Genomic DNA, 13,438 nt, shown 5'->3' with positions numbered 1-13,438 from the left:
AAAATTGTGATCGTTTTGCAGGCACTGAAATGACAAATGGAAATAGTTCATGTACATTTTTCAACCCAGTGCATGTTTATGTGCTTTATGCCCATTTTCATCTTGTTTCCCCACTTTGCTAAAGTGACTCTGTGTTGAGTCTTCTGCACTGAGAAAGCGAGAATGACTCAGGTCTGTGTTTTGATGCAGAGAATGAGCACTCATGCTGCTGCTCTTATGGGTAATGGTAGACACTACTGTATTTCATGCAGCGCTTTTTCTGCCATTGAATCAACCACTCAGAGAACTTTTACATTTCATGATACGTTCAGCCGTTTACATATTCTGATTGCAGAGGCTGCCATGGAAGCCCCCTTTTAAAGTTAACTGATCCCATTCACAAAGCCCAGACACAACAAGCAGAGGAAGTTTGTTTTTTTCAGTTTGCTCCTGAACGTTTTGACTGATGATGGACCTACAGCTATGTCTGCATCAGATATGTTTGTCCAGATGGGTGGAAAATGTGGCTTGTAGCTTCAGATAAAAGAACAAAATTCACTCTATTTTGATGTTTCTACTGAATCAAATCTTAGTAAAGTCACAGTGTATCGATCAAAGCTTTATTCAGCTCCTCTACCCCCACGCTCCTGCACGGTGACTCAGATCAGCTGATCTGCTGCTCCTGGAGGTACCCAGGTCAAAGCGTAAGCTCAGAGGGGACAAAGCTTCTTTTGTGGCTGCCTCAAGCCTGCTTTTAACCCAGCTTGAGACTCTGCTCCTGATTTAGTGTTTTATGGTTTGAGTTGAGTTATTCCAGCAGCAGAACAGAGTTTGTGTTTAGCATCCATGCTCCAAACCTCATCACATTTTGCAGATAAACTTTAGATGCAGATATTGAAAAGTGATGAGATCATATCTTAAATCTCCTGCATTTGGAGGTCTAAGGTGGGAGCTGGGGAGGTGATGGGGCTAAGCATATTTGAGCAAAGCAGTGGCAGAGTCCATGATGGTTTGTCATGTAATCTAATGTGAAATCAGTGCAGTCTGAGTTACCCATCTAAAAAAAAAGCAGACACAGGTGGCAGACAAACAACAAGACTTTTGTCAAACGCAGGTCCTAAACACCAAGTTCAAAGTCTTGAACAAATTATCACTAATAGATATTTTACAAGAGTGATAAAATGCAATGCAAAAACTTTTGATTTCATCAGGGAATTTAATGTCCTGACTATCTCTTGATACTTCCAGTGTTGCATCTTTTTGCTATATTAAGCAACTTTTCAGATCCCCTTAGTGACTCTTTAATCAAAAAAGTGGCCAGTGACAAGTCTAGCGACTCTCTTTCTGGTGTCATTGAAAACTTTTTGAGACCCTCAAGCTGCTCCTGGCTGATCAAACCCTGTTTTAAGTTTATTTTGATGGTCTAAACACATTTAGATTTTTTTTTTCAGCTCACTTTTTTGTCTCTCATTACATTATTCCACAATTAGGAACTTTAACCCATTTATGCCCAATTTTTTTCAGAGTTGTAAAGCATATAGTATTATCAGTTGGGTCCCTCTAAATCATGTTATGTATTTATTTTTTCCATTTTGTACTTTGTTTTGAGGAAAATAGGATTTTTGTTGACTGGCAACAATTGTTGCCGGTGGTCACACAGCTTTGTCACTAGGTCACCTAATAATTATAAAGAAATAATGATTATCATAGTACTAATAAAGTTATGAAAAAATAAAGTCATAATAAATAAAAAAGTAAAAAAAAAAAAAAGTACATTATGAGCAATCCTGCAGGCAGTGTTTTCCTTTAGTTAGCGACTAGCTATGTGCCCACCGGCAACTTTTGTTCCCACTCACAGGAATAAGCCCATTAACAAAAGAAAAAAATATTTACCCCAGGTACAAGTTTTGGGTTAATCTAGAGACTTGAATGAATAATTAATTATAAATATCATTGTAAGGAAAATCATAAGAAATTTATGAAAATTTACTTTTTCTAGAACAATTTGCATCCACCATGTCTTCCACCAGAACGAGCAGGAAGCAGATGATGTAATGTGACAGGAATCACAGGGAAACTGTTTTTTTTTTTTTTTTCTTTTTATGAACCAAAATTTTTTGTCTAAGTTGTCTACAAGACTATATGTGGAAAAAGTTGCATTAGTAACTCTAAGATTTTTTATTGCGAGTAGAAAATGACAGTTGTATACTTTAGCAACAATTGTTGCCAGTGGAGCAAAACACGTTAGGGGCCAAAAACTTCTTCTCTTCCTGGAGTTGGCAACACGAGATAATCCTGTCTGGGTATGAGCGACATAATGTACACTGAACTCTGTCCCTCCTTGCTTCATTCTCTGACTACTGTCCTCTCCTCCCCAAATGAAGTCTTAAAATTCTGATAATGTACATTAAATAAAAAAGACAACAGCCTGTCAAATTTATGTCATGAAATTTTCCTCAAGGAAATAACTGAAAGCCTCCTTTCCTGACAGCTGAAAGCATAAATTGTTCTGATAAGAAAAAAAAAAGATATACATTAAATGTTGAGTTAGTGAGCAGGACTTTGGCTGAGGGGATTATATCTCTCAGCTGATGGTGGAATAATGATAAAATTCTGCCTGAAGAAAAAGATGGCTGTGTGTGTGTGTGTGTGTTTATCCCCTCAGATGTTGTTTACTTCGTGCTGTGTCTCTGTCAACAGCTCAGCAGAGAATTCGTTTTGGGTCACAAAATACCCGAGTTCAGTGAGAGTGTTTGACAGTGGTAAAAATAATGAAATAACCTACCAGAATATGAGATGACGTCTGTCTGCAGGTGAAAACGTGAGGAAGAAGTTCTGTTCCTTCTCAGCTCTCGTATTTGCTACCCAGAGGTTTTTATTCTTTCCTTGTGTGTTTACAATCCTTCACCTGCAGGGAGTTTCTCAGCAGATGCTTCTTTTCATAGAAAATACCTCAGAAAAGTGTTTACCTCATTTCACTCTGACCTCATCAAACTGTTTTTGTTTTCTGATGCTGGAAGCTAAAATAAACTTCAACAGTAAGTCCTCTTTTTGATCGATTCCTCATTTTTCAGCCCGTCATCATGAAAGCTCTGTCTGAGTTCCTTTTAAAGAATAAAAACACGTACCAGGCAGTCCAAACCAAATCCCATAATCCTGGTTGGGCTTGAATTGATTGTTTTTAAAGTTTGTAATTCTTAAAATGAAAAAGAGATTGATTTTCTAAAGAACAGCAGAGCCTCTTTCTCACTTGAGGTTGCTAATTTCATCAAATTTAGATGTACAATTGGATGTTTTAGAGAACAACTAATGATCCTCTCTCGGGTCATTGATAGTAGAAACTTTTACATGTATCTCTGGGGTCCAGAAATCAGAGTTGGACTTCTCTGGTATGGGGCTGACAGGATACACACTTCAATTTAGTATCCTATTAAAGACACACTGTATATATAAAGGAACTCACGGTGTCTTTTGATGATTCACATCCAAACCATGATGCAGTGCAAGCTGATTCAACATAGTGCCATCAGCAACAGCAATAAGGTTTTTTAGAGACACTTTGTTTTACCTGCTGTCTCTTTAACTCATTGGCTGCCAGCCATTTTCAGCGCATATTGAATGATCCTCTAAAAGACCCCAATAACATTGTTTTCTATGACCATGTAAACACCAAAACTACCCAAGAAGAGTGGACCTTCTTCTTTTATGTATCTCTTTATGTTTTTGATAAAAAAAACATAGAATTTTTTTTAGATCATGCTCATCTCACATCTTCTCATGTCTATGCTGATCTTTCATCCAAAGAGCGCACAACTCTGACCCACTGATAATGCCTGATATTGATTGACAAGCTCTGCCAGACCCCACCTCCCCCTGCTGAAAAACATAATTCACTTCTATAGACGCAGTAAATGGTTGAAATCAAACTGACGTCTATAGACGTCAAAGACAGGGAATGAGTAAAGGCTACCGTGCAACAAACCCCTGTCCTCTGATTGGCCTGTTGGGGGCAGAGCTAGGGGCAGACCTTGATGTTTGGGGACCACACCTCTTGTGTCATGAACCAGTTAGATCTCTGTTACCCCTTTTCCACCAAGCTGGTTCGGAGCTAGTGCAAGACTTAGCACCAGTTCTTTGGTTTTCCATAGTCTTAGCACCACCAGTTGGCTCTCAAAACTGGTGCTTGGCAAGCACCAACTCTTTGCTGGGCCAGCAGAAAGAACCACGGCTGGGGGCTACGGGCCCACGTCAGGAGGTAGGGGCGGGATTATTGAACAACCAAAGTAGAGTAAAAATATGGAAAAGGAAACCGTTCTTAACTGGTTTGCACTTGAACCAACTGCGAACCAGCTCTAGCACCAGCTCTAGCACCAGCCCTGGAACCAGGTTGGTGGAAAATGGGTATATGTGACCTCTTGACCTCTTGATTTTAGCGAGTCTCCTAACGCTCTGGTGTTATATTTCAAGGCAGGCCAATTTAAATAGTTCACTGTCAGACTAAGGGATTTCTATGACATGTGAATATTTAGCAATTCTCAATTTTTTCAGTATGTTTAGTGGAAACACCCAGTATTGTAACTTAATAATCATGTTTAAAATACAGGAAAGAACAATTAGAGCTCTTTAACCTTTAAAATTCAACACCACATTTGTCCTCCAGTGAAAAAGAAATCAGTCACAGGAACTGTCAGAAAGCCTGGCTCAGACAGGAAATGGATTGTTTTGAATGATTTTTAGATCCATAACAGGTTGGGTTTGTTCTTACAAATATCTGGTGGCCTGCTTTCTTTGAGTTTGCATTAAGAAGGTATCGTTTCACATCAACAGCAGCAGAGGTCAGGTCTCTGCAGATGAGATGTTTCGATTCTTGGGCTGTAACGTGAAAAGCCCAAAGCTTTCTGAAGGCTAAAGCTTTGAACTATAATCCTGAATAAGCCCAGAGGTGAGCAGAGAAATAACTCACCTATGTTTTTTTTTTCTTTAAACATTTTTTACCACCTCTATCTCAAACATTGAACCTTACTTTAGCCAAAAAAGGCTATCTGGAGTTTGGACTGCCAAAGACTGAAATGTTCTCCAACACCCCCACAGGGAGCTGATCAGCACAATGATGAATATTTTTCACTGAAGAAAGCAGTCGGGCTTTACTGTGACTCATGGTGTCTCGAGGGGTTAAAATAAAGAAGAGGAACAAGTCTGTTTTTGCTCCGTACCTCTGACCTTACTTTTCTTAAAAGTCAATCATTAAAACTTAAAGATATCTTCAGGGTTAAAAGGAAGAGTTGGGTCCCCTTTTCAACATCCTGTCTTGGATGCAGACTCTGACGCAGGGAGAAAACACTTTGAGGGTCCATATAGAGCCCAGAATAAAGGTTCCTTTAGAAACCTTTCATGGAGAAATGTATTTCAAACAGAAGTGAAAAGCTTGAGGAACGCCCCCGTTAATGTTTTATGAGGGCTGATGGAAGGACATACACGATGGAGAGGTGACTAACATGCAGAGGTTTGTCAAGGATTTATTTGAGAAAAGACCCAGGAATAGTGAGATGAAGAAACGAAAAATTGCACGAGCAACTCTTTTTTGTAAGTTTCCTCCTGACGTACAAACAGGCAGTGGCGTTTTCTCCCAGAGGCCAAGGGAAGCCATGCTTCCTCTCTTTTTTCAGACTGCAGCTGTGTTTTAATGAAAACCCTCCTTTTAAACAGTTTTGATAATTCTTCTGTGTTTCATCACTATCATCTCTTCCTTATTTCTCTCCTCTAGTTATTGAGCATTTTACGATGTGTAAAACAGCGCCCTCCTAAATGTTATGTGGTGAGTGAGTGGTGAAAATACGATAGTGCACACTGTTGTCTGCAAGAAGGCCAGGCCGAGTTGGCGTCCCTTGGTGAAAAAAAACAAAAATGAGGCCCGTCTTTGGCCTCAAACCAATCAAATTACACCATCATCATCATCATCAAGCCACTGAATGAAATCAGGGAGATTAGCATGTTAGCAGTGTGCACGAAGCGGTTGTGCGTTTCAGCGGGCGGTTGAGTAAATTAATACGATGTTTAAGCTAAGTCAAAAGGATAATGTACATGTGTGAGTGAGTGACTGAGGGTGGGAGCGTGAAAGGGTGTGTGTCGGTGTTCAAAGTAAGTAAAATGAGCGCTCTCTGGGCGCTCTAACAGGTCATTCCATTACATGAATAGCGATATACAAGCTGCAACATAGTCTTTTATGTACCCCACTCCCCCAAAAAAATACAGATTGGAGGCTTTGTCTCACTTGGCTTCCTCAAAAGAAATTCCCACGCCACACCACTGCAAGCAGGATGAGTTGTTGCAGATGGGTTTTCAAACCACAAGAAAACTCAAAGTCAGACTCTTTATTCTCACTGTCATCATTGAAAAGGATGTCTTACAATTTTATGATTTGATGCCACACATTTCCTAATTTAAGTATCTTAAATCAACACTTCATGAGCCTACATAATGCCTCTGTCTTAACTTTTTATCTTTGCATCTTAAAGTTGAAGACAGAAATCTTGTTCCTTGAATTAGCTGAATTGTCAATAAAACCTGCAACAAGACTTAAGAATTAAACTTTATCTTTTAAATCCTTTCAACCAAAGCTTGCTAACTAAGATTGTACATTTAATACGCTTTGGATGTCCAAACATAATTCAAAGATGATACAAGCTAATTCTAGTTAAGGTATTTATTAAGTAACTATTAGTTATGTTGTTGAGAGAGCTTGACCTTCTTTCTGCTGGTCACCTGTGCTAATTTTTTTCAGAATTTCTTCACTTTTTCTGGAGGCTAACAAACACTAAACAGTGCAGTACCACATAAAATCATGGGGGGAGCCACAGCTCTATCCAGATCATAATATGGATGTCATCTTGCTCGGCTCGAATTGAGGTCGCCACAAAAACTGCTCCCTCTGGTGACTGGCTGCAGTACAGGTAAAAAAAAAAAAAATCCTGCTCCCCAGTCATTCCAGATGGGCTGTGGTCAAACTTTAAAAAATGAATACACTTTGTAGAAATGTTTCTCACGTCTTATTGTTGTGGTGATTTGAAGATATCATTTGGCTACCTTGTATTCAAGTCCTTTTTTTTCTGAAAAGTTTCATTTTCAGATTTTTATGGGTTTTATTTTACGAGGTTTTATGTCACATTTGAAATGATTGACAGCTGCCGTTGAATTTTTGCTGGGATTATAAAATATGCCGGGAGGTAGAGTCAAGAAGAGATTAGACTCTCAAAAGAAAACAATTATTATTTTTGTCACCCAGCTCCACTCAGATTCTCCCAGAGTCCCTCACAGTCTCTACTGCGCAGATTCTGGCTGCACAATGGCTGCCAATGGCTGCGACTGTGACGGGCTTCAAAACTGTACAATGATAAATGGTGGAGCCACGCTGTCCACTCTATATACAGTCTATGATCCTAACACATCATGCGTTTTTCTTTTCAAGTGTAAAGAAAGCAGAAAGAAGTATTTTGTGTCCTCTCTGTAAAAATTAGTGTAAAACTAAATGCTATGACTTATTCATGTTTTGAAGAGCTTGGGCTCAATATTGTAAGCATCTTGGATTAGCCCGATAGACCATAAACCTCGAGCTGTCTGGGGAAATTAAGGCCCATTTCCCTCCTTGTGCTGTCAAGGTGCCCTCCCCCATGGCACTTAACCCCTGACGGTCCTCCAGAGAAACTCGGCAGCTCTAATTGGAGTGTTATGCTCCAACTTAAGTCTCCAGAGCAGAATTACCGCACAGGTTGCTTTGTCTGTAAATGGCAGAGGAGAGACCCAACACCATGATCAACCATAAGGTCTAAACACAGACAGGCTGGGAGGTTCTGCTCTGCTGGGTTCAGTATCGGGTCAAAGCTGTTTGAATTTTAATCGTTCACACTTCACAGCTTTGCTATGTCAGATCCATGCAATCTTTGTGTCTTTTTACTTCCTACTGAGTAATTTCCTTCTCATTAGTTTCTTTGGTTCATAAAAATCACACGCCTGTCTTCCAGAATTTACTTGGTTTGCAAAAGTCATGCAGTGAGAATTCATTACAGCTGGTTAAGAAGTGCCCCTGTCATGCTCCAGTGTGCTGTAACCATGTTTTCATGTCTTGTTAAAAAGAGAAGCTTTGAATTGAGACGACTGATGATATCCTCATTCCTGGTCCCTTTTTTTTTCATTACCATGTGCTTATAGCAGCAGCACACTGAGCTGGAGCCGAGGTTATCTGCTGTTCCTACCCTGGTTTTAACATTAAGGTGACTCTGAGGTCGGCCTTCCCCTCGGGTTAGTGGAACTTGTTTGGGATTGAAGGTCAGATGTGCTGCAACAGCTCAGGAGTGGAAAAAGTAAAACAACCTTGATTGCTCTCCACAAGATGTTTGGACTCAAAAAAAGGAGACTGCACTCTTGTTCAAGAGTCATCTGTAGTTGTCAGGTTGTTGTACTTATTGACCGATATGTGTGTGATGGTAGTCTACCTCAGAATGAAAGGGAAAAGTTTCAAAAAAAAATCTGAGCATGGATTTATTTGACACTGGAATTTATTTATGTGTGGGGGAAAAAGCCCTTTCTCTCTCTATGCTCCAAATCAAAGGGCTTTTCTGTTTGTGACTCACTGTGATTCCACTTATCTCATCCTGACAGATGAACTCCTGAACAAAGAGAAAGTTCTGGCTCTGTGTTTGGGTAATGAACAAGGATTAGCTGCAAATCCAGAACAAAATCTGTCAGTGTTTGTTTTAATCTTTGGTGCCTTTGTTTATGTTGTTGTGCAGAATGAGAGTTTTAGCTGTTTGTTGGAAACGTAAAAATATCCTGCAGAGCGCATTAATCTGGGCTCTGAGTCACTGGGGACTCCAGACTCTCTGCTGCATTTTGCTGCAGCTGACTTGAGTGGCAGTTTCATTAATTCTCGGTCTCATCCTGCAGTTTTCCATGAGGACACACTTTGAGTCTTCCTATCTGTCACTCTGTGTGGTACTTTTAATTTAAACACAAACTTCATCTCCAGTGGTCTGAAAACTTGTCATTACAGTCTGACAGTTTACAAGCTATTTGGAGCGCTTAAGTGATGCTACTCGAGATGATGACAGCGACTCTTTCTGGCTCTCTTATCATCCAGTGCTGCAGCTGGGTCAGGGCTCATCGCTTCAGAACATGACTTTGAGTTACATAAGGTGTGTGACTTACTCAAATCCCACAAGTACATAAACAAACATTAAAACCCCAAATCGGAATCTTTCCCAAAAGGATTTTTGTGGATCTTTTGCAACTTGATCTTCTGATATTACACGTTTACACTTCCTGGCCACTTCTTTGATCCACCTTATGGGTACCAGGTTGGACCCCCTTTTGCTTTCAACACTGACTTGATTTATTCAAAGATAGATTCAACAAGGTTCTGGAATAATCCTCTGAGAGTTTCTCCTTGAAAAAACACATCCCAACGATTTGGTGACTGTTGAGGCCACTGTAGTACAGGGAACTCATCATCACATTCAAGAAACCAGTTTGAGAGGATTTTAGTTTTGTAACATGGCGCATTATTCTGCTGTAAGTAGCCATCAGAGGAGGGGTACACTGTGCTTATAAAGAGATGGACATGGTCAGCAACAATACTCAGGTAGGCTGTGGACTTTAAAACATCTTTGATAGGTACCAGGGAGCCCAAAGTGTGCCAAGAAAATATCCCCCACGCCATTACACCAGCAGCAGCAGGCTGATTTGTTGATACAGGACAGGATGGATCCATGCTTTCATGTTGTTTACTCCAAATCCTGAGCCTACCATCTGATTGTGGTAACAGAAATCCAGGTTCATCAGATTAGACAACGTTCTTTAATTTTCTGTTCAGTTATGGTGAGCCTGTGTGAACTGTAGCTTTTTCTTTTTCTGCAGTTACTGAAATACTCAGACCAGCCCATCTGGCGCCAACAACCATGCTGCTTTCGAACTCACTTAAATCACCTTTCTTCTCCATTCTAAAGCTGCCATGTGATTGGCTGATTAAATGTTTGTATTAACAAGCAGTTGAACAGATGAGTGATAAGTTGCTGATGAACGAATCTCAGATTCTCTCTGCGATCACTGCAATTTATCAAAGTGACTAGCGTGTTCAGGCTTCCAGTGCAGGAGATTTATGAGACAAAAGTGTAAGAAATACCAACTCATAAAGGAGAAGGGGAACACAAAATAACTGCAGGGGCCACTGTTGAAAAGAATGAGGAGAAGTGATATTATTTTCTATGGACGTAGTATTTTGGGTAATAAATGCTGAAATTGTTTGGGCTGTATATATCAAAGCTCCTTTGCACTGATAACTGCATGAAGAAACCTTTCCCTCTTTCTCTGTTGCTGGGCTTTGAATCTTTGCTCCACAGTCTAACTCGGAAAATGATCTCGCATAAAAAAATCCAGATAAGTGACATGAAGCTCATGATCATCATCATAAGGCATTTTAAAGTAAATTGCATTTTCAGTGAAAAGTTAGCAAGGTGAAGTCTGCCTTCTTAAAGATTTTACCAGGAGTGTTTTTGCAGACACAACATTAAGGCAAGAAGGAGGATGAAATTGTAGCACAGCTCCCTCTCAGCATCTCTATCTCTCTTGTATTCAGTGCAGAATCCCATAGTAGAAACACGTTTCATTTACTTCAACACAAAACATTTGTGCTGCATTTTCTACAAAAGTCAGTGACCATAAATCAGCTTTAGAGGTGTAAAAACACTGATAAGACTGGCTGTTGCTCACACCTTTATTCAGACTGATGCATTGTGGAGTTTAATCCAGCCATCTGTATGATAAGCTTTACTCTGTCTGCTCTGATTTCCTCGCATCCATGCTGCTTCACACAGCCTGAACACACAGCAGATACCAACAGAATAAGGTGAGCTGTGGGAATAATCCATGAGACTTCCAAAAAAAAGTCACCAGGAGAAAGGGACTTTAAAATATGGGAAATGCTCCTAATCCAGTATCCTTTCAACAAAACCCAAACAGGTATTGCCCTAAAAAGAAAACTGTTCATAAGATGTGTCTGTGTCACCTGCGTCTATCTAGTGAACATTTGTTTGCTGCATCTTGACTGGATTTGTCAAGTCACACCGGCTGCTTGTTCAGTCCCTCAAGCTGCATGACTGACAGACAGCAGGAGTCACGAGACCAAGAAGTTCCCACAGATAAGTCTCTCTTTATTCATGTTGGGCTGTAAAACCTCAAACCTGTTAACTCCTGGTCTGGCTCCACTCTTTATGTCCATTTGTTGTCATAGTCAAGCTAAATATGATCTGGTTTTTGACATGGTCTGTTTTATTTTGAAAGTCACTGGGTGTTTTTAGGTAGTTTTCAGTAACAACTTCCTGTACTGCTCAATCTTCCCATCGTAGAGGTGGGCGGGTCAATCCAAATATCCATAGTATTGATACCAACGTTGGTATTGATATTGAATGATACCAGTGTAAAAAGATTGATACACAGGTTTAATTTTTTCTCCTGCATGCACTGACTGCTGCGGCTTTACACAAGTGGCGAACTGACTGTGTCTGTGTAACTGCAGCTGTGTCACAGTGCTCCTCCTCCTCCTGATTTTTGATGGTGCACAGTCACTTGGCTCAGCGGCACTGGGGAAACATGCTAGCAGACTCCAAAAAAAGGACGTTTTTTAAAAATTTCTTATAACATTTGTTTTGGAGTGATAATTCTTTATACTTTGGTATTTTAAAAAGAGAGTGCTATAATGGGGTAACTTTTTTTGTTTTTGTTTTGTAGGCTTCAACTCTCTACCTAAAAAAAAAGTTTTAATTTTACCTTAAAGTGATAATTTTTTGCATTTTATTTTCTTAAGAAAAGAATTCCATACAAACATTTTTTGGGGAAAATTCTTTTTTTTTTTTTAACTGTAAATGTTCAGAATGACACTCAAGTAATCAGTAATCCATAGTCACCTTTAAACTTTGCCCAAATTCTGTCCTAGGTTTTAAGAATCATCAATCAAATCAATCAAAAGAAAAAATCACAAAAACACCAAAAGGTCAGCAGTTTGATGATACATCAACCTTAAATATTCAAAAGCATCAGTATCAGTATCAGTATCGGTATGAGCGATACTGGCCCTGTATTTACTTGGTACTGGATCAATACCAAAATTCCCAGTATCGCTCAACTCTATCACTACGTTCTGCGTCTTCCAAAAATAGGATGGCTGTGTACTACATGCAACAAGACGAAGCAGCCATGCAGATGTACTGCAACAGAGCAGATCCTGTATAAGCTGACACACTTAACGGAACGGAGAAGCACTTCAGATGCATCTGGTGTTTTTTAGCCGTAGCCCTTTGAAAGTGGCTAACAGATCAGCAATGAGTCATAAAACTTGATCAGTGACCAGGATCTGCTTCCTATACACAGAACAAAATGCAGATCTTGACGTTTTTCAGGTGGGTTATTCCATGCTGCACAGCAGCACAACATAAAAAAAAGAAGCAATCATAAACTAGAATACTTAGTAGGCAAGATTTACTCTGACATATAAACAGCATGTGCATGCACTTTAGGGAGCCTGGAGGACATATTTTTCTATGCTTCCTTGCAGGTTGAATTATCTGTTATGTTTATGTCTGCTGCTGTGCTGAATTTTGTCAGGTGCTGTAAATGCCAGGCAGCCTTTTCTCTTTCTTTTTTCCTCCGTCTTGAAATGAATTCTATGAGACTGGCTGCAGAGAAAATAAAGATAATTTATCCAGTCTGCATTCTCTCACAGTCTGATCTATCAGTGTGGAAGCCCTCTCCCCCTTAAGTTAATATCAGAGCTGTCAAAATGAAGGCAGTGCTTAAAAAGAGGGCATCGTACAGGATTCTGCTGAATGTGATCAGAGATTCACAGAAGAATAATTCTGCACCTGGAAATTCACATGCCTTCACTGACTTTCTCTTTTTTTACAAAGTAAATTATGCAATCACAGCCTCAACAGGTTTAGTGTTATCTCATGTCAAATCAAACCCTGAAAGGTGATCATGCACTCAAACATTCAAGGGAAGGAGGTCTGACCTGTCCAGGGCGATGCAGCACAGGTGCAGTATGGAGGCTGTGGTCAGTAGGACGTCCAGCGAGGTCCGGACCAGGCAGAAGGTCTCCCCATAGATCCAGTGCTGGTGGACTAGCTCAATGGCACCAAACGGCATCACCAGCACTGACACCAGGAGGTCGGCAAACGCCAGAGACACGATGAAGTAGTTGGTCTTGATTTTCCTGATGAAAAAAGGATCGAGGAGGGAAATACTTCATCATTTGAACACAATGACATAAAGGAAGTCATAGTGCAGTTTCTGTATTTGTTTGTAAGGTTTTCTTTTAACTTGAACACAGAGGAATAAATCACTTTGACATTTCTGTGAAAAATAATTAATCATACTGCGGCGCGGAGACGACAGCTGAATGTTTTAGCTTAAA

The 13,438-nt window shown here is 40.0% G+C and overlaps 1 protein-coding gene across 2 annotated transcripts in view; it reads right to left on the bottom strand.

The window, feature by feature from the left end:
• The window catches only part of htr4 (5-hydroxytryptamine receptor 4), a 185,890-nt gene that overhangs the window by 75,730 nt on the left and 96,722 nt on the right, over nt 1–13,438 (bottom strand). For both annotated transcript variants that reach the window (XM_074674560.1, XM_074674561.1), the window contains one exon: nt 13,037–13,237. In XM_074674560.1, coding sequence (XP_074530661.1) covers nt 13,037–13,237 — 201 coding nt within the window. The remainder of the gene's footprint in view (nt 1–13,036; nt 13,238–13,438) is intronic.

Source organism: Halichoeres trimaculatus, unplaced genomic scaffold (assembly GCF_033239565.1).
Source record: "Halichoeres trimaculatus isolate MK-OKI-2021-1 unplaced genomic scaffold, fHalTri1.1 fHalTri1_scaffold_7, whole genome shotgun sequence".
Lineage (NCBI taxonomy): Eukaryota > Metazoa > Chordata > Actinopteri > Labriformes > Labridae > Halichoeres > Halichoeres trimaculatus.
This window is presented reverse-complemented; position numbering and strand designations above follow the sequence as displayed.